The 17,965-nt window shown below is 46.7% G+C and overlaps 3 protein-coding genes across 3 annotated transcripts in view; 2 read left to right on the forward strand and 1 right to left on the reverse strand.

Annotated features, from left to right (window-relative positions):
* igsf21a (immunoglobin superfamily, member 21a) overlaps positions 1–6,164 on the forward strand; it is a 202,355-nt gene extending 196,191 nt beyond the window's left edge. The window contains exons 9-10 of the mRNA XM_056436905.1: positions 1,012–1,050; positions 5,526–6,164. Coding sequence (XP_056292880.1) covers positions 1,012–1,050; positions 5,526–5,602 — 116 coding nt within the window. The 3' untranslated portion in view covers positions 5,603–6,164. The remainder of the gene's footprint in view (positions 1–1,011; positions 1,051–5,525) is intronic.
* Positions 6,165–10,621: 4,457 nt separating this feature from the next.
* klhdc7a (kelch domain containing 7A) lies at positions 10,622–13,682 on the forward strand. Its single transcript, XM_056436904.1, has one exon. It carries the CDS (start codon positions 10,622–10,624, stop codon positions 12,776–12,778), a length of 2,157 nt encoding a protein of 718 aa, XP_056292879.1. The 3' UTR covers positions 12,779–13,682.
* A 1,232-nt stretch (positions 13,683–14,914) lies between these two features.
* cfap107 (cilia and flagella associated protein 107) lies at positions 14,915–17,807 on the reverse strand. The gene is made up of 4 exons (XM_056436585.1): positions 17,679–17,807; positions 15,928–16,038; positions 15,452–15,567; positions 14,915–15,257 (listed from the first exon to the last, which is right to left on the reverse strand). Exons 1-4 carry the CDS (start codon positions 17,769–17,771, stop codon positions 14,915–14,917), a joined length of 663 nt encoding a protein of 220 aa, XP_056292560.1. The 5' UTR covers positions 17,772–17,807.
* Between the last annotated feature and the right edge of the window lie 158 nt (positions 17,808–17,965).

A 17,965-nucleotide genomic window follows, 5' to 3' on the forward strand; every position in this document is an offset into this window, starting at 1 on the left:
CACACTCACACACACACACTCACACACACACACACACACACTCACACACACACACACTCACACACACACACACTCACACACACTCACACACACACACACACACACACACACACACACACACACACACACACACACACTCACACACACTCACACACAGACACACACACACTCACACACAGACACACACACACACACTCACACACACTCACACACACACACACACACACACACACTCACACACACACACACACACACTCACACACACACACACACACACTCACACTCACACACACACTCACACACACACACACACACACACACACACACACACACACTCACTCACTCACACACTCACTCACACATACACACACACACACACACACGCGGTGAATGAAAACTGCACACACATGCAGATATATGTACGCTTACGCAAACTCGCGGGGGGGGGGGGGGGGCGACTGAGCACACAGTAATTTCCCCCGGGTCTCGGAGGAGCTGCTGTTTTTAGTGCGGTTGCCGCGTGAGACCGCGAAGAGCGTCACGCTCGGCTTTCTCCGTATGTCGGCGTCCGCCGGCTCCCACGTGGAGGACAGCTCACGCGGTGGGATGTTTTTTTCCGGCCGTGTTTGGTCTGAACCCTCCCCGCTTCTTCCTCCTTTTGCAATTACTTCATCCCCTCCGAGAGACGTGAGCGTGTGTGTTGTGCCGGGTTAGAGGACGGCGTTGCTTATTAAAGGTGGAGTCGATTTCTCCCCCCCCGCCCACCCCACAACAAAACAACAATCTTTCCCAGCGTGAAGTCTCGCTGGTGCCCAAAGTGTCCCGGTTGCGGTGGTGCGGTGCTCGGTGCCCCCCGGGGTCCACTAACGTGACCCCGGGGGGTTCACGTTTAACACGTGGTCCAGAAAACCGTTTGAATTCAGCATCAGTAGAAAGACACCCCCCCCCCCTCCTCTCTTCATGCATCTTTCCACCTCGCCGCTCATGTTTTTCCTTCTCTCTCTCCGACAGAAAACCTGAGCATGATGAAAAACACACAGAATCCCAACAGTGAGTATTCCACGACTGCAGCTTCTTCTTCTTTTTTTTTTTACGCATGTTTTTCTTTTGCGATTTCTTCGCTCGATTTGTCTCGTTTTCCAGAACAAACGCTTGTTTCAGAATCAGAATGAGCTTTATCGGCCACGTACGTTTGCACTTACATGGAACTTTGACTCCGGTTGCACGGATTTACAAAATCGCTGGATGAATACAAAAAAAGACAGAACGGCAACATGTATGTACAAAATAAACAACAACAACAACAGTGACCATGAATTGGGGATGTTAGTGCAGTTTGTTTGTGATGTGAGACCCAAAAGAAAAGAAGAAAAGAAAGTGACGCTGCAGTCGGTTTCGATGTGGTCCTGATGAGAGGAGCGTCGCTCTGACGCTGTGGCTTCAACGTATTTACTCAAAGGTGGATGTTGATTCTCATTCTGTCCCGAAACTGCGAGAGAGTGATTTAGACTCGGGATTAATCTTCGCCCGGCGCCCCCCCCTCTCTCTCTCCTCTCTCTCTCTCTCGCTCTCCTTTCCCCCCCGGATGACTAACCGATGCCTGTCACTTTTGGTTGAGTGCGAGATTATTGGTGTTTCGTATGTGCGGCGGCGGCTCATTTGCGGCTTCTGAGATTATCATATGTAAAGATGAGGGATTGTGGGGAGAAGGCGCCGCAGGGCTGCGACAACAACCTTTCCATCTCTCCCTTTTTTTCCCTTCTCCCACTCGCTCTCTCTCTCTTTCTCTTTTTTTCTACATTCCGTCTCACTCTCCCCGTCGGTCCCTCTCCTCTCCTCCTCTCTGACATTCAAATTCCCCATGCAAACACTCTCTCTTCCCTTTTCATCCATTTCGGCTTGCTCTTTTTCCTTCTCCCCCCCCCCCCTCCACGCTTACTTCCCTCTGCCTCCCTTCTCATGTCTAGTTGCCTTACAATCATATTTCATATTTCTTTCCTTTTTTCCGTTCAGCCCAGTTTATGATCTCTGATGTTCATGCGGCCGCACACAGAGAGGTCGTATGGTCAGTGCAGATTATGCTGCCGTGTCAAAAAAAAAAAAGTGACCAAGACTGAAATGACAGAGTTGAAACTACAGAGAAAAAACAGAATGAACCATAAGAAGAAACTCTTTAACGTCTTATTTATTCATTTACATGTCGTCCTTTTATGCAGTTCTTTGGTTCCCCTAATTTATTTTTTGGTAGTTAGTTTTTAATTTATTTTAATTTTTTAAAATTTAATTTAATATTTGTATCTTACTGTTCTATTTGTTTTGCCTTGTTTCTCTGCAGAGCACTTTGTAAAGTTTGTATTTAAAAGGTGCTATATAAATAAAGTTATTATTATTATTATTATTATTTATTTCAGCGCGCTAACTTTCCACCGAGCTCGATAAACGGTGCTAAAGCTGTAGCACGTCTCGGTCACTCCACATACGAATGCTCTTATGAATAATCAAAGGACGTCAGCGATGAGCACAACACTCCGATTGTTACTTCTGCGCCGCGCGGCAATTAAACACCGGCGTTGTAATAGTTCCTGAGCCGCGGTCGATGGACTGGAAAATGAATTTGAATGGTATAATTTCGAGCCGAACCTTCCCAGTCGGAGCAGATATGAACACGCCTTGTCGTCTGACATCGGTGTCACTCTTCTTTTTTTTTTTATCTCCTCGTCCTCCGCTCCCCTCTCCGAGAAAGACGTCGTATCGCGTGTCTCTCGTCCTCCGCCCGAGTTATCTGTCCCTCCCTTGTTTTTCCCCCCACCTCAGCTGCCAGTCGTATCGTCGGGATGCAAATGCCCCAAATATGCAAATGCCACGGCAAGCGCCGGAGCAGGTGTGTCGCAGCCAAGGACAGAATCAGGTCAGCGAGGACGCGGGGACACGCCTTGCATGCGAGTCAAATTGGCGCCCGCGAGGTCGGCCACGCACGCGCCCGGTCGCATAGCGGCTGAATAGCCGAACCTCTTCGCGTGAGTGAACCGCGCCGCCCCCGCGAGGGGGGATATAGATTCATTCGTCTTTGTCAAAGTCTCCCAGACAAGCTGTCATGCGGCGCTGTATGGCGAGCAACCGAATCCGAGACACGAGTGGAATTGAGGACTTAAATGCGACGTGTTTTTCTGCCGCGTCGTAATGCACCTGTCAGCCGAGGCGGGAGGCAGTGCGGAGAGGTTCGGGGGTGTCACGTCGTTGCGTCTTGGCTTGGCGGTCGCAGGATGAAATTGAATGTGACAAACGAAGTTATCAACGTGTGGACTTTGCATACATTGACGCAGAGAAAGTACAGAACAAGCTGGGAGCAATAATAAAGTGATCCACATCTGTCATTTTCAATCGATCCAAATCCTCTTATGGAGCCGAGATCACATCAGAGACAGGAAAGTGCAAACGGATGCCTTTTCACATGCATAAAATAAAGTTTAGCGGAGGGTATCTTAGGTCCAGAGACAACCTTTGTTAAGGAAAGAAAGGTTGGCAGAAAGGTACCCCCGAGATCCGAGCCAGAAGCTGGAGGCCAGCAGATGGCAGGGCGAGTTGTATCCATGATCGTAAACTGGAAGCGGACCTCGGAGGATGATCTCCTGCTTGGATGAGCACGTTACAGAATGAGATGAAGCGCCGATGAAGATCCAGTTGTTGTTTCCTCGTTGTTTTGTAAGACCTGTGTGGGACACGTCAGATTTTGTAGAGTTCTGCGGAGATTCTCGTTTATTACGGAGTCGTCGCGAAACGATTGAAACAATCCCGACAAACGTACGATCTGGATTCGTCGATGCTGCCTCGGGGGCGTCGGATACAGACACATTGAAAAGTTACGTAACAATCACACTTACCAGATCTTACTGCTACCAGATCTGAAATTAGCCTCCACTGAGTCAGGACCCACTTTGTGTCTTTTCTTGGCTCAGTGTGAACTCGCTGTTGGTTGTATCAGCTTCATCTTCTGAGTCACTCTCAGTCAGTCACAACTTTCCTCCCACAGAAGCTCCAGTTTTGTACAGTTCTCTATGCAAGTCGTCCACGAGGGAGTTACTGAAAACAATAGCGGTATGAAGCTGCCGTCTCGGTTCTCCTCTGTAATCGAGTACCCCGGCTGTGGGCTAAGAACGACAAGCATTACAACAATCTATCTATTTTTATCTTAAGGATTCTTCAAATACTGGAAAATAAAAGGCATCTTTGTGTTTGTCGAAGCTGCACCGAGGGCCACGTGGGGATGTGTTGTCGTGGTAACCCCTATCGACGTCAACCCAGATCCACATCGTGATTTTGTGTCATGCTGATTGTTAATAATTTACTATGTTGGTTTATTCTGTACATCTATTATTGCGAGTGTTTCCGGCTTGGTAGAGGGATTTAAATATATTTCATTTTTGGAGGCATTTTTCTTTCTCAGAATCCTAAGGATAGGAGATAGAGGGTGTCACATGCTGAGAAGTCCTTTGAGGCAACTTGTGATATTGGGCGTTGAAGTGATTCATTATTATTGTGTATTTTAAAAGAACCCAAAAGAGAACACAATTCCCAGCAGGCAGTGCACACAAAGAAAAGCTGTATAGGTATCATTATCATCTCAGTCCAACCCTGTCATCAAGTCACCCCACGAAACCAGTTGGACTTCATGTGATGACGAGATCTGTCTCAGGCAAAGCTACTGGAGATCAATAGTATGATTAGCATGCTACATTTTATTGTTATTTCATTGTCGCATTGAGTTTTTCAGTGGCTTTATTTTATTGTAAAACATGACATACAAAATGGACTACACTTGTTTGGATTGACACCACGGTAGAGGCGCCGGATACGGCTCTGGTAGCAACCTGTCAATCACAAAGTAGCCACGCCCCCAAGCTTATCGTGCTTTATCGTCTACTTTAGGACTATAATATACAAAACTAGAACGGGCACTCGGTAGAGTGCATACCTTCGCATATCACAAGATTGGGCATTTCATTATGAACATTTTGGCATTATTTGCATGCCAATTGGATAAAAATTGACCGCGCTATGGTAAAAAGAAGACGTTGACCTTTTCATGACCTTGACCTTTGATCCGATTGATCCCAAAGTCTAAGCAAATGGTCCCCGGATAATAACCAATCATCCCACCAAATGTCATGCGATTCGGTTTAATACTTTTTGTGTTATGCGAGGAACACGCATACAAATAAATAAATACACGGCGATCAAAACATAACCTTCCGCATTTCCAATGCGAGGTAATGAACATCATGCGTTATTAAAGAAGACTTTAAACTAGCTATTGAGACCATAAACTCATGTTTTTACAATGTTTCCTGTGATAATAATGTTTTCGTACTTATTTTAGCAACCGGAGGTGTCGCCCCCTGCTGGCCAGTAGAGATAATGAGGATTTAGGATTACTGTATTGAAACACTGTATTGGAAGTGTGATTTTCTGATTGATGGAAAGAAGTCGTGGGTCTCGGTCTCATGGACTGTCTCTTTGGTTTGTAGATGGAGCTTCGCGCGTGGACATGCTCGGACTAACGTGGATGGCGCTGGTCCTCACAGTGACAGTGGAACTGACGTAAAACCTCTCGTTGGAGACACAATTCACGCTGACACGTACACACACACACATACTTGCCCTTCTCACACAGCATCCACACACACACACGCACACACAAATTGACACAAACCCTGCAAGCCTTCTCCAGGCATCAACAGGCTCTCCATGCGTCGGTCGATCAGGAAACAGCCCCATCTCAGGATGGCCGCCCCACTGATTTTCTTTTCTTTTCTTTTTTTTTGTAATGAATTAATAACCAAGATAATGATATCAAAAGAACAATGTGATGAACATGACAATAACCACCCCTCCCCTTCCTCCCCCCGTATTGCCCTGTCCATTTACACCCCCTTTGTTTCTTGTTTCCCACGTCTGCCTGTTGATCAATAAAATCTGATGAGTTGAAATGGAAAAAGAAAAAGAAAAAAGCATTTGGATTTTATTTTGTTGAGTCGAAATGTCGTTGGTGTTGACTTGAAATGTGAAAAGTGGAACTGGCTGGATACGCGCCAACATATCAACCACACCCATCTGTTACATGTCCTGGGATGCACCTGATTAGCAACAAACTGATAAACCGTGGGGGTGGGGGGGGGGGGACGACAAACAGACGCTCCAACAGAACGTCAATTTTTTTATTGATATAAAAGTAGCTAATCTTTTTTTCTGATTTCTGATTTTACAAGAGGATTTAAATACATTAAGAGACAAAAAAAAAAAATCTCCTTTTTTGAGTATGTTGTGTACATCAGTGTAAATATTTAAAATAATTACAGAGGTTATATGGGAGATGGCGAGGGATGGTTGCTGATACAGTTGGCGTTCACACTTCTCCTTTTGTTAGTCCTTCATTCAACACGGTGCTCAGAGATCATTCTTGGCTGAAAGGACAGAAAACATTCAAAAGCTTTTCTGTTTCTCATTTGGGTTTTTTATATCTAGTCTCCAAGGAGAGAGTTAAAAAAAAAAAAAAAAAAAAAATCAAAAGAGAAAAATCAAACCTGTCTGCTGTTTTTGGGGGTTGTGGTGCATGTGACGTTCCAAGATTCTTTCTCCTTTTGGTGTGTTGCAATCGACAGCACTGCAGCTCATTGTCACTGGCCTGTAATCCAGTTATTTACTTGTGACATACACTTCCATTCAAAAGTTTGGGGTCATCCAGACAATTTTGTGTCTTCCATGAAAAATCACTTTTATTTATCAAATGAATTGAAAATTGAATAGAAAATATAGTCAAGACATTGACAAGATTAGAAATAATGATTAATATTTGAAGTATTAATTTTGTTCTTCAAACTTCAAGCTCAAAGGAAGGCCAGTTGTATCGCTTATATCACCAGCATAACTGTTTTCAGCTGTGCTAACATAATTGCACAAGGGTTTTCTAATCAGATATTAGTCTTCTAAGGCGATTAGCAAACACAATGTACCATTAGAACACTGGAGTGATAGTTGATGGAAATGGGCCTCTATACACCTCTGGAGATATTTCATTAGAAACCAGACGTTTCCACCTAGAATAGTCATTTACCACATTAACAATGTAGAGTGTGTATTTTTGATTAATGTTATCTTCATTGAAAAAACAGTGCTTTTCTTTGAAAAATAAAGACATTTCTAAGTGACCCCAGACTTTTGAACGGTCGTGTACATACCTGACCTACATTGTGTAACTCTTACCCGGACACCCGCAGTACTAGTGGGATCATTCTAGCCGCCATTCCAGGTGAGGCGCTTACTCAGAGGCCGCGTGTGTAAACAGGGTTGTTGCATTTGTTTCATTTCACACCTGTATTAAAATGGAGAGATGATCAAACTTACCAGCCTTGACTATACTTACACCCCCCCACCGTGTTCGCCGTGTGTTCGGTAGTCCGCGTGCGTCCTCCAGGCGTCTTTGATTCCCGCCGCAGGTAATATACTCGGTCTAATATTGCTCACGGCCGCATATCGAGATCATTGTGGGGATTGTTCTCCATCTCATTCGATGACAATCTCACCGTATGACGGAAATTTGAAAAGCCAGTCTGCCTAGCAACAGAGACGCCGTACCCGCCTGCTCAATCACAGGCACGCTCCAAAGATGACTTTGTTTTCAGGTGTTTATTTACTGGCTTTTGAAGGAGATTCTGGCAACGCCGTCAGCCCATTTCCCAGCATGCACTCTCTCACTCAGTGAAGGTTGGCTTAATGTGGAATAATCCCGCTTTTTTTTTTGGACCGCCCAAGAATTGCATTTTAAGCCATTCTAAGGACACAACGTGTATTCCGGGATTAATCTTTAAAACCAGGAGGGAGGTAAGAGGCGATTTTCTAAAGCTTAGTGGAACAGAAAGGGCAGACCTCTCCGTTTGGGATATCGCCTCACCTCGCCAAACTACCCTCCGTATCCTTCTGGAGATGAGAGCTGCGTTGCTCAAACAATATTATAATTATTATAATTGAAAACTCAAATATCCTATCTCTAAATATTAGAATATCATGAAAAGTATACTAGTAGGGTATTAATCAGCAATATTTTTCCCTGTGAGGGAAGGAAAAAGGCGCAAGTCTGTGTCCTGCCTATAGTAAAGCTTTATAACTCAGCTGTCATTTGAATTTTTGATTCACTTTTGTGCTTTTTTCCACCACTTTCTTTCTTTCACTTGTGTAGCATTTAAGAGAGAGAAGAAATACTGAATGCCCTCGAGCCCAGGTGTCAAACACGAGGCCCGCGGGCCAAATCCGGCCCGCCACATCATTTCATGTGGCCCCTGACAACTTGAAGGACATATAATCACCTTTTCTTCAAGAAATGTAAGAAACATATCCTGTGCTTTTATTTTGAAGGTTTCAAATTAAATGGATTTATGTTAGAATATTAGAGAATTTTTTTATGTACTATATTTTCTACACTTAAATAAACAATAATAAAATGCAAAGAGAGTTATTCAACTATGTTTGAGTAGTTTATACATGTATGTTTCTGTCACAGGCCATGATGCTGATGTGGCCCACAGTGAATATTACTTTGACACCCCTACTGTAGAGAGTGGGCCAATTGTCTTCATCATGCCCACAGAAAAAGTTTATCATAACTTTCTGTGTGTGTGTGTTTTTTTATTACAATTTGTACCCAAGTTAATAGTGCATATTAACATTTATTGTATCTTTAAGAATAATAAGAAGCTTTTCTGCAACAGAACGATCCAATATGACCCTTTTGAATATTTATCCTTGCATATTCTTAAACCTAGCATTTAATTATTCCCCTTGGTAGTAATGGTCTTTAATTATAGGGATGTCAAGTGAACACAAGAGCAAGCTTGTGCACACATGAAGACATTTTTCTGGTAAACACTGTTTAGGGTTATTTATAAAAAGGTTGGATGAACCGTACAGTCAAAGTTTTAGCAAGTTTAGACTCAAGAAATGGGACGGAGACAAAATATTGTGGAAAAGCTTTATTTTTTACTGCATCACAAAAGTAGTTATACACTAGAAACTAGTATAACACTGAATAGATAGATAGATATATACTTTATTAATCCCCAAAGGAAAAATTTTCGTCACAGTAGCAGCACCAATAAACTAAACACACGAGAATAAAAAATAAAATATAAAATATAAAATACAGGGATGAAAGATATAGATGTATACAAGTGAAAGATATAGATGTATACAAGAAGTATACAAAGTAAAATATAAAATATATATGTATATATACAACATATATGCATACACAATACAATACTAATGACTGCAGTGTAAAATTAAATTAAATATAAAAATATCCAATATTAAATATAGACAGAGTAAAAATCTTAAATATAGACAGAGTAATTGTGAATGACACCTGTTAAAAAAAAAAGAAAGGTTCCTTTCCCCTCTTGCACACCTATCACGGATGACAGGAGCAGGACGAGGCGAGAGCGCCGCACCCGCAATGCGCATGGCCGACTGTCGCGTTTATTTTATTTTATTTCTTGTTCTTTCACAGCTGCGTTCCACCTGAGCTGTGGGAGCAATGGGCGGGGGGGGGGGGGGGGGGGAGGATAAGAAGGCGGCTCTTTGGCCCCGTCTGTGAATTATTCAGTACTCGGACGTGCCTGCGGAATCCGGTTCCCGCCCGCGTGCCGTCTGCAGACCATCGGGCTGTCCAAACAATGGCCCCGGACACCCGACACGCCCTCCGGAGTGCGGTTAAAATAAACACCGCTCTTCTGGCGGCCGCGCAGACTCGCCCCGAAATGTGCAACAAACGACAGCCCGACGGAGAAACGCGGCTCCCGTGTGACAGAGACGTATGTTTGCGTGTTGAGAAATGAAGAGCGCTGTGGAGCTTCTTCCGTTGACACTCTTTCCATCTGGCACCAGACGGGTTCTCTGTGTTTATAATACCAAGTGACTGCCATGTTGTCGTTCGACACCGAGCCCCGGCTTATCTTTCCAGAGATTCAATCGAGCATCTGCACCGAGAAGGACCTTTGATCCGTGGCATGGCTGTGCAAACAGATGTATCCTGGTTATTAAGTATTTGATAAATGTCACCTGTCATAACTCCCCACCCCTTATTCAAACCATGTTTTCCTTCCTGCGGATGATTGCCGTGTCGTCATCGTACGGCCTGAGCCACTCCTGTTTGCACAGAGACGCAGAGAAAAAGATGTCTCGGACAGTGTTTTTGTTTATCGCGTCTTCGGAGTTCTTAAATGATGTTGGGAAGTTGTTGCGGGGAAAGCTCAGGTGAGTTAGCCATGGGACGAACAAAATATCAATCCACGTGGTGTTTACACATGTCGTGTCTGGTTATTGAATCGCCATCCGACTTGCAACAGGTGGTGCATGACCGACGGGGCCCGCCTCTGCAAAGCCAGGGATGCAAATACTCCCTCTCCAGGTATCATTTTACAAGTGATCCTTTGGCAGAGAGGCAGTCATCAGATCACAGCAGCTCCTTTACAAAGAGAAAAACCAGACGGCATGCCATCGACAACTGAGACGCATTGACGACATCATTGAATAGGATCAACCAATCGGCACCGCCGTCGGCACCGCAGCTATGCCAATCGCCGAGCTTCTGGGAGTCGAATTCGACATGCAGCTGCTGTTGAAACTGAGCGTCTCCGTGGCCGCCGTGGTGCTGGTGTCGTGGGCGTACCGGTTCTACAGCTCCAGGGAAGCACGGAAAATCATCCGGCCCCGCCACGTGGTGGAAGACCGCGAGGAGCCCGAGAATGCGACGTGCCAAAACTACAAGCCGACGCTGCAAGAGGACACCGGCGATGGGGGCCGGCGACCCGGACCCCCGGACACGGATTCGGCAACTGATGACATCACGTCTGACACCGGCACCGACGAAGCGCCGGCGGATGCTCCTCCGTGCCAAGCTGAAAAGAACTCGCCTGGAGCTCGGGATATCGGCATGAAAGGAGAGAAGCAGGTTGCCGCCAGTAATATTTCATTGGGATCGTCTTTGAACTCCCCTTATCCGACTGAGAGTGGGACGGCCCGTGCCACGGGGCGCCGCTCCCCTCGCTTTTTCCAGAAGCTGGAGGGCAGTGTGGGCGTGGGCAGGGAGTTAAGGCAGGACTTGGAGCGCCAGGGGGCCTACTCCAGCTTCCTCTCCAAGGCCGAGATCAAAGTGGAGGATGCGAACGTCGTGCTGGGAGGAACGGGAGAGCGGATTGTGCGCGGAAAGATCTACGACTACTACGTGGAGTCTTCCTCGCACTCCGTGACCGACAACAACGCCGCTCCGTACGACAGGAACTCCGAGTTGCAGTCCGCGGAGCCTGGAGGTCTCGGCGGCGGCCTCAAAGAATCCCCGTCCTCCCTGGGCGCCATCATCATGCGGGATCTGGTTTTACCACAGAGCGGCGCCGAGGACCCCCCTTTGCCGCTAAGCCTCAAACCGAGGCACGCCGCGAGGCCCGTGCTCCTACGCAAGGAGAGCTATCTCTCCGCAGCAGAGCAGTCGCAGCTCCCCATCCCCTTTCGAAAGACACAAGTCCCAACTCCAAAGACTCACCCGGTGGCGAGAGAGGGGGAAGACGACGAGACGGCGGAAGCATGTTCACACCCGTCGGCAAAAACTCTCGAGGGCACCGATTTGCAAAGCTTTGAGAGTAACCTCGATCTGGGGAACTGTTTGGAGACGCTGCGTCTGGCCAAGAAACGCGGCCAGACCTCCGTGCAGGAAGCGGCCCTGGGAGTCATGTCGGACAACTACCTCCAGGTGCTCCGGGACCCCAACCTTTACGGACGGCTGATGGCCGGCGAGCGGGAATACATCCAGAAGCAGAGGACGAGAGGGAGGCGCTTTGTCATGGTGGCGGATATGGACCCTCGAGACTGGGCGAGGAACACGGGAGAGCCGGCGAGGAGGACGACCAGCGCCGTGTACCGCTACGACGACTTCACCGACGCCTGGCACATGCTGTGCCCGATCCCGCAGGAGGTCGTCTCGCAGGCCTGCGCCATGTGCACCATGGATAACTACTTGTTCGTGGCGGTGGGCTGCCAAGGCGGCGAGGGGGAAATGACCCCCTCCAAGCGAGTGTTTTGCTACAACCCGTTGACGTCCATCTGGAAGGAGATCAGTCCCATGAACGTCGCCAGGCCCCGCTGCAAGCTGGCGGCGCTGCAGGGCTACATCTACGCCATCGGAGGGGAGTGCCTCTGCTCGGTGGAGCGCTACGACCCGCGGGCCGACCGGTGGACCTTCGTGGCGCCGCTGCCCAACGACACGTTCGCCGTGGCGCATCACGTCACGGCGAGCAGCGGGGAGCTGTTCGTCTCCGGGGGCACGCTCCGATTCCTGCTGCTGCGCTACAACCCCAAGACCGACAGCTGGAGGCAGAGCCTGTTGGCCGGCACCAAGGACAGAACGGCGGATATGGTGGCCGCGGGGCGGTTGCTGTATCGGTTCGACGTGAACCCGATGCTGGGCGTCAGCGTGTACCGCTACCACACGGTGGCGCGGCTGTGGTACGAGTGCACCTCCAAGCGGATCCACCGCTGCCCCGCCTTCCGCTGCGTCATGTTGGACGGCACCATCTACTGCGTCAGCCGGCAGTTCACCATGAGGTTCCGGGCGGACGAGATCTCCCCGGGTTTCCAAGAGGAGAATATAAGTGTCCTCTCGGCGGCGAAGGGCGTACTTTTCCCTTTCGTCCTGTCGCTGCCTGATAAGAAGCCTCGACAGACCAGTGTGTGAGGAGGGTTCAGTTTCCCATGAATGATGCGATTAGGTGGCGGTGGAGGATTCCCTCGAGAGCGTACGTTTCTTCTTGACTGAGTGTCATCGACCCAGCATCAAACGTCCATGCGTTTTCATTTTAATTTGAGCTGTCTTTAAGATCACCTTTCCACAAAGCTTCTATTTAATACTTTATGTCTTCGATTTGTGGGTGTGGCACAAAGAAACGTGCGTTCCTCACGCGCAGGAGCCGAAAACTCTGTTTGCTTAGATTTACGGATGAGCTGCCATGTAAGTTGTTTGCTTCCTTGATTTGCCACTCCCTCCTGCCATTAAGTTAGTTTAATATCATCCCAGATGCTTAACCCTCTATAGATAATTCATAAATAAGTCTCGCGGAGTAAATGAGCTCATTCAACTCGAACACATTACAGAGATTGAGCAATATCGTGGTGATCTATCACCGCGTTCCACTGTGCAGGGCACAGATATAACTTACACAGCGGCCTGGATACAATGCAATTATCTACGGTTGCTCTTTAAGTATGACAACATGTAAATGGGTTTGTCAGACAATATAAATAGGACGGCTTCGAAAACATTTGTCACTACTTTTGAAACTCTTCCAAGGCTACGACTTCTTGTTATTGTGGGGATTTCAGTCACTCTCCATTGGAGGCCAGTAAGATTGTTTTTTGTGTGTATTTGTTATAATCTTGACTGACTTTGACCTGCTAGATATATATATATATATGATTAACTATTTACTGTTTTAGGAAAGTCAAAAAAATAAAAAAATGTCATGTCAAAAAAATAAATTCTCTGCATACTAATTCACAATTAATGAACTACAGCTTATTAAACCAAATGTTTACTCCAGTGACGAATAGTAGAACACAATAACACAATAATAACAATATTTTATTTTTTTATTTTGTGTTGAGCAATATAAAGGAAATATGCATAAGAATGATACATGTAATATATAAGTAATAAATAAGTGTTTCACTGTCATGCTGAGGACTTTATTGACGCTGACGGGTTGAGGGGAGTGACATGCTGCTACAGCGCCACCATGTGGCTCACGAGGGGAACTCAACAGGGCTCTCTGGGTGACACACGTTACAGCTCTTGACTTCCTGCAGCGCCGAAGGGTGTCACGTGACTCGGAGGCATCAGCCTGTGGGAGGGCGGGGGCTATCGCTCTCTGAACAGCGGGTGAGACAGACAGGCTTCAGCTGCACAGGGGGCGGGGCTAAGGGGACACAGACGCAGATGGTTGACCATCAAACATGAGCATCTTTGATTTCCCCCTAATTAAACACTTTGATCCCCCTGTAACAAAACACCAAATGGAACCGGAGATAAGACGCTTCCCTTCAGGTGAGTCGCCTGGGACGACTCCCGGCCTCGATATCCAGGTCAACGCACCATCTGTTTCTTTCCAACAGCTCATTCTGCGTTTCAAGTGTGCAGTGAGGGGGAGAACATGCGTGTAATTATCCGTAACGCATCGCCTCTTTACGCTCTCTCCATTTTGCAAACACACGTGCATCTATATTATAACAGTTTAGCTCCACGCCTTCCTTTTTGTAGTAGTTGTTTTCATCCTGTCACACCATCTCGTCAGTCCAACTCCCCTCACCTGCCTCTGATCACCTCGTTAGTCCCTCATTCCCTTCACCTGGTCCTCACGCCCTTCTCACCTGCAGCCCATCCCCTCATTAGTCCCTCACTATTTAGCTCCCTCACTTCCACTCGTCCTCTGCCAGATTGTCTTGTGTTTCCGTGCTGAGGTCTCCAGTGTTATTAGAGTATATTCCTGACCTGCCTGTTCTGCCCTGACCTCTGATTCTCTGCCCCGCCCCTTTTTGGACTTGTTTGCTTCTTCGACTGATCTCCCGGTTTTGACCCAGCCTGTTTCCAACCAAGAACAGTTATCTTTGTTACTCCTGTCTGAGTCGTGCTTTTGGGTCCACTCTAATAGCACCGTGACACATATATGTAAACACAGCAACGCACAACAAATCCAGAGCGGCCCTCACAGCGGCGTAATGAGAATCATACTTCATCTTTTTTTCTGTTTCTTAATTACTTGTGATTTCCCCGGACGGTTTGCTGTGTTTATCTATTTTTATTAATTTTTGCAATCTTCTAATACAAAAGAGGAACGCACGCGCGAGGAACGACCGCGTCGCACGCGAGGCCCGTCCGTGGAAGCGGACTCCAACAGCGATCCGGGACCTGCAGCAGCGAGCGGCGCCTCAGATCCAGGTCCCTGTGGATGTGATTGGCTGCGTGGAGGTGGCTGGAGAGCGCTCGTGGAGCCCTGGCAAAGCGGTTCTGGCAGTAGCCGCTGGCGGGGTGCCTCTGGTACGCTGACCCGTACGTAGTCGTCGGCGGGAGGAGGGCGGGCCAGAACCGCCGGTTGCGAGAGCTGTCGAGGCAGAAGAGGAAGTTAACGGCCCGGTGACTGAATTGGAACCGTAAGAGGCATCTAGGGGGGGGCCCACACAAATTAAATTATTCATGAGCACAACTGCTGATTTGTTGTGTGTATGTCGAGTGAAATGCGCCGGACTGTTAGTGCCGCCGCCTGCGATTGGTTCGGTATGTAATTCCCCGTGTCGAAAATAATAATGATAATTACCAGAAATTGGCCGTTCGGACCCCCCGAGCCGCCGCGTCAACCTGTTCGGCGGCCGGGCGTCGGCGTGCTCGCGCCGGTAGCTCTCCTCATAAAGCGTGACCAAGCGGCGAGAGGACGGTGCGTCATCGTGGCCAAAAAGCAGCTTGGACGGAAGCCCCTGGAAGACAATGCACGGCATGATTACCCTTCATTTGATGAAGACATAAAGGGCATGCTCTTTAACGATAATCTTCAAGGGGGCTCAACATGTGGCGGCTGTAAAATTGCTCTAACTAGGCTTTAAGTGCCCCAGTATAGGACTGATGATTTCACACTGTTTTGTTTGCACGACTGCTGAGTCCGACCGAGAAAAAACTCGCTCTCGCAAAGAGTTTCGTCACAAGCCGTTATCTCTGCCCGTCAAAGTTTATGCAGACGTGGCCAGGATTTTGGGGGAAGAAAAGCCCTGACTTTGCATGTCTCGTGACAGGCATTCGATTTGGTGTCGACGCCGCCGACGAGCAGGTAGAAGGCTGACCTCAGCTCTCAGCAGGGCGGATCTTCTCTCGGAGACGTCTGGCCGGACGTCCCAGTGGGGCCGGTGGTCAATGCGACCGGTGCCGCCGGCCGTCTGCGGCTCCCTGGTGAACTACGTCGGGCGGAATAAACATGCGTCACAAAGAGGGGTGAAGGTGGTGAACAGGGACCGGAGCAAGAAGCTCAACGCTTTCACACCATCGATCGGCACCTCCGTGCAGCGTTTCTAAAGTCGTTTCTCCTTCTCGGATCCTCGACACCGACCTCACGTCGATGCAATTAGACTCCAGCTCGAGCCTCTACCCAGCAGGGGGCTGTGCTGAGGTAGCTGAACTGAGCCGCTGCCTAATCACGTTGCGATAGATTTGACTACCAACCGAGGTGCTACAACAACAAAAAACCTTGCCGAGGCTGCCACTAAAAAAGAAAAAGGTGCTCGGATTGTCTGTGTCCTCACATTCAATCAAAGATGTGTGATTAAATCAAAACTTATAATCTGATTTTGACACTGGCTTAAAAAACAAAGTGTGTGTATGATATATATATACACTACCGTTCAAAAGTTTGGGGTCACCCAGATAATTTCGTGTCTTCCATGAAAACTCACACTTTTATTTATCAAATGAATTGAACATTTCATAGAAAATATAGTCAAGACATTGACATGGTTAGAAATGGTTAATATTTGAAGTATTAATTTTGTTCTACAAACTTCAAGCTCAAAGGAAGGCCAGTTGTATAGCTTATATCACCAGCATAACTGTTTTCAGCTGTGCTAACATAATTGCACAAGAGTTTTCTAATCAGATATTAGTCTTCTAAGGCGATTAGCAAACACAATGTACCATTAGAACACTGGAGTGATCGTTGATGGAAATGGGCCTCTATACACCTATGGAGATATTTCATTAGAAACCAGACGTTTCCACCTAGAATAGTCATTTACCACATTAACAATGTATAGAGTGTATTTTTGATTAATTTAATGTTATCTTTATTGAAAAAAACAGTGCTTTTCTTTGAAAAATAAAAACATTTCTAAGTGACCCCAAACTTTTGAACGGTAGTATATATATATATATATATATATATTAATATTCACATGTTAAAGCTGTTATTCTGATTATTCTAGAGTCTCAGTATAGGTAGCATGCGAATAAGCAAGAGACTTAATGTGCAGCAAGAGGGATTTATACTCATTCTTGGTTCTGTTATTGTGTAGGGGTCTGCACATCATTTTGCTTTTTGCATAATTGTAAATAAATATCAAACAAGGCAGATAATGTATTTTGCGGCTTTCAAAGTTATAGAACTGTTTAAAAAAGGGTTAAATACCATTACAGAACCAGATAAAAGGGACTAAATAAGAGGCACAAACCTTTTATTTTATTACCTACAGCCAGTTAATTCATTTTCAATAATACTATAATGGTTGTAGGGATCATTAGATCAAATTATAAAAACAGGTGAATACTTCTGCTCCCTCCTCCAGCCGTGTTGGGCCATGTTTGGTTCATGCTGTATTTAACTTGTTAGCTAACGCCCCGTACCGGAGGAAACATGAAGTACCGTTAAATAAAACATGGTTGGCTAGTTAAAGAAAACAAAAAACCTTGGCTGCCACTAAAAAGAAAAAAGGTGCTCGGATAATCTGTGTCCTCACATTCAATCGAAGATCTATGCTTAAGTCAAAACATCTTATTTTGACACTCGCATGAAAAAAACGAAACAGGCAAGAAGCAAAACGCCTACCTGAAGTCTTTCTTCCGCCCAGTTGCCTATCAGCACTTTGTTTGAATACTTCTGCTCCGTCCTCGAGGCGCGTCGGGCCCATGTTTGGTTCATGCTGTATTTAACTTGTTAGCTAACGCCTTGTACCGGGAGAAATATGAAGTACCGTTAGCTAGTTAAACAGAGAGCATGTAGGCTGCTTCCCACCTGGTCCCATCACCGCATCGGCAGTGGAGGGGAAATATAAGAGCTCAGTTGCTATGGATACAGCAAACACTGCAAAGGGAAGGGAAGCAAAGTATCCTGCA

Source organism: Pseudoliparis swirei, chromosome 18 (genome assembly GCF_029220125.1).
Source record: "Pseudoliparis swirei isolate HS2019 ecotype Mariana Trench chromosome 18, NWPU_hadal_v1, whole genome shotgun sequence".
Lineage (NCBI taxonomy): Eukaryota > Metazoa > Chordata > Actinopteri > Perciformes > Liparidae > Pseudoliparis > Pseudoliparis swirei.

Coding starts and splice junctions, on each gene's coding strand:
- klhdc7a (XM_056436904.1), top strand. CDS start 10,622: ATGCCAATCGCCGAGCTTCTGGGAGTCGAATTCGACATGCAGCTGCTG.
- cfap107 (XM_056436585.1), bottom strand. CDS start 17,771: ATGAACCAAACATGGGCCCGACGCGCCTCGAGGACGGAGCAGAAGTAT. Junction 15,568..15,927: donor CCGCCCTGCTGAGAGCTGAG/GTCAGCCTTCTA, acceptor ATTGTCTTCCAG/GGGCTTCCGTCCAAGCTGCT. Junction 15,258..15,451: donor GACGCCCGGCCGCCGAACAG/GTTGACGCGGCG, acceptor GCCCCCCCCTAG/ATGCCTCTTACGGTTCCAAT.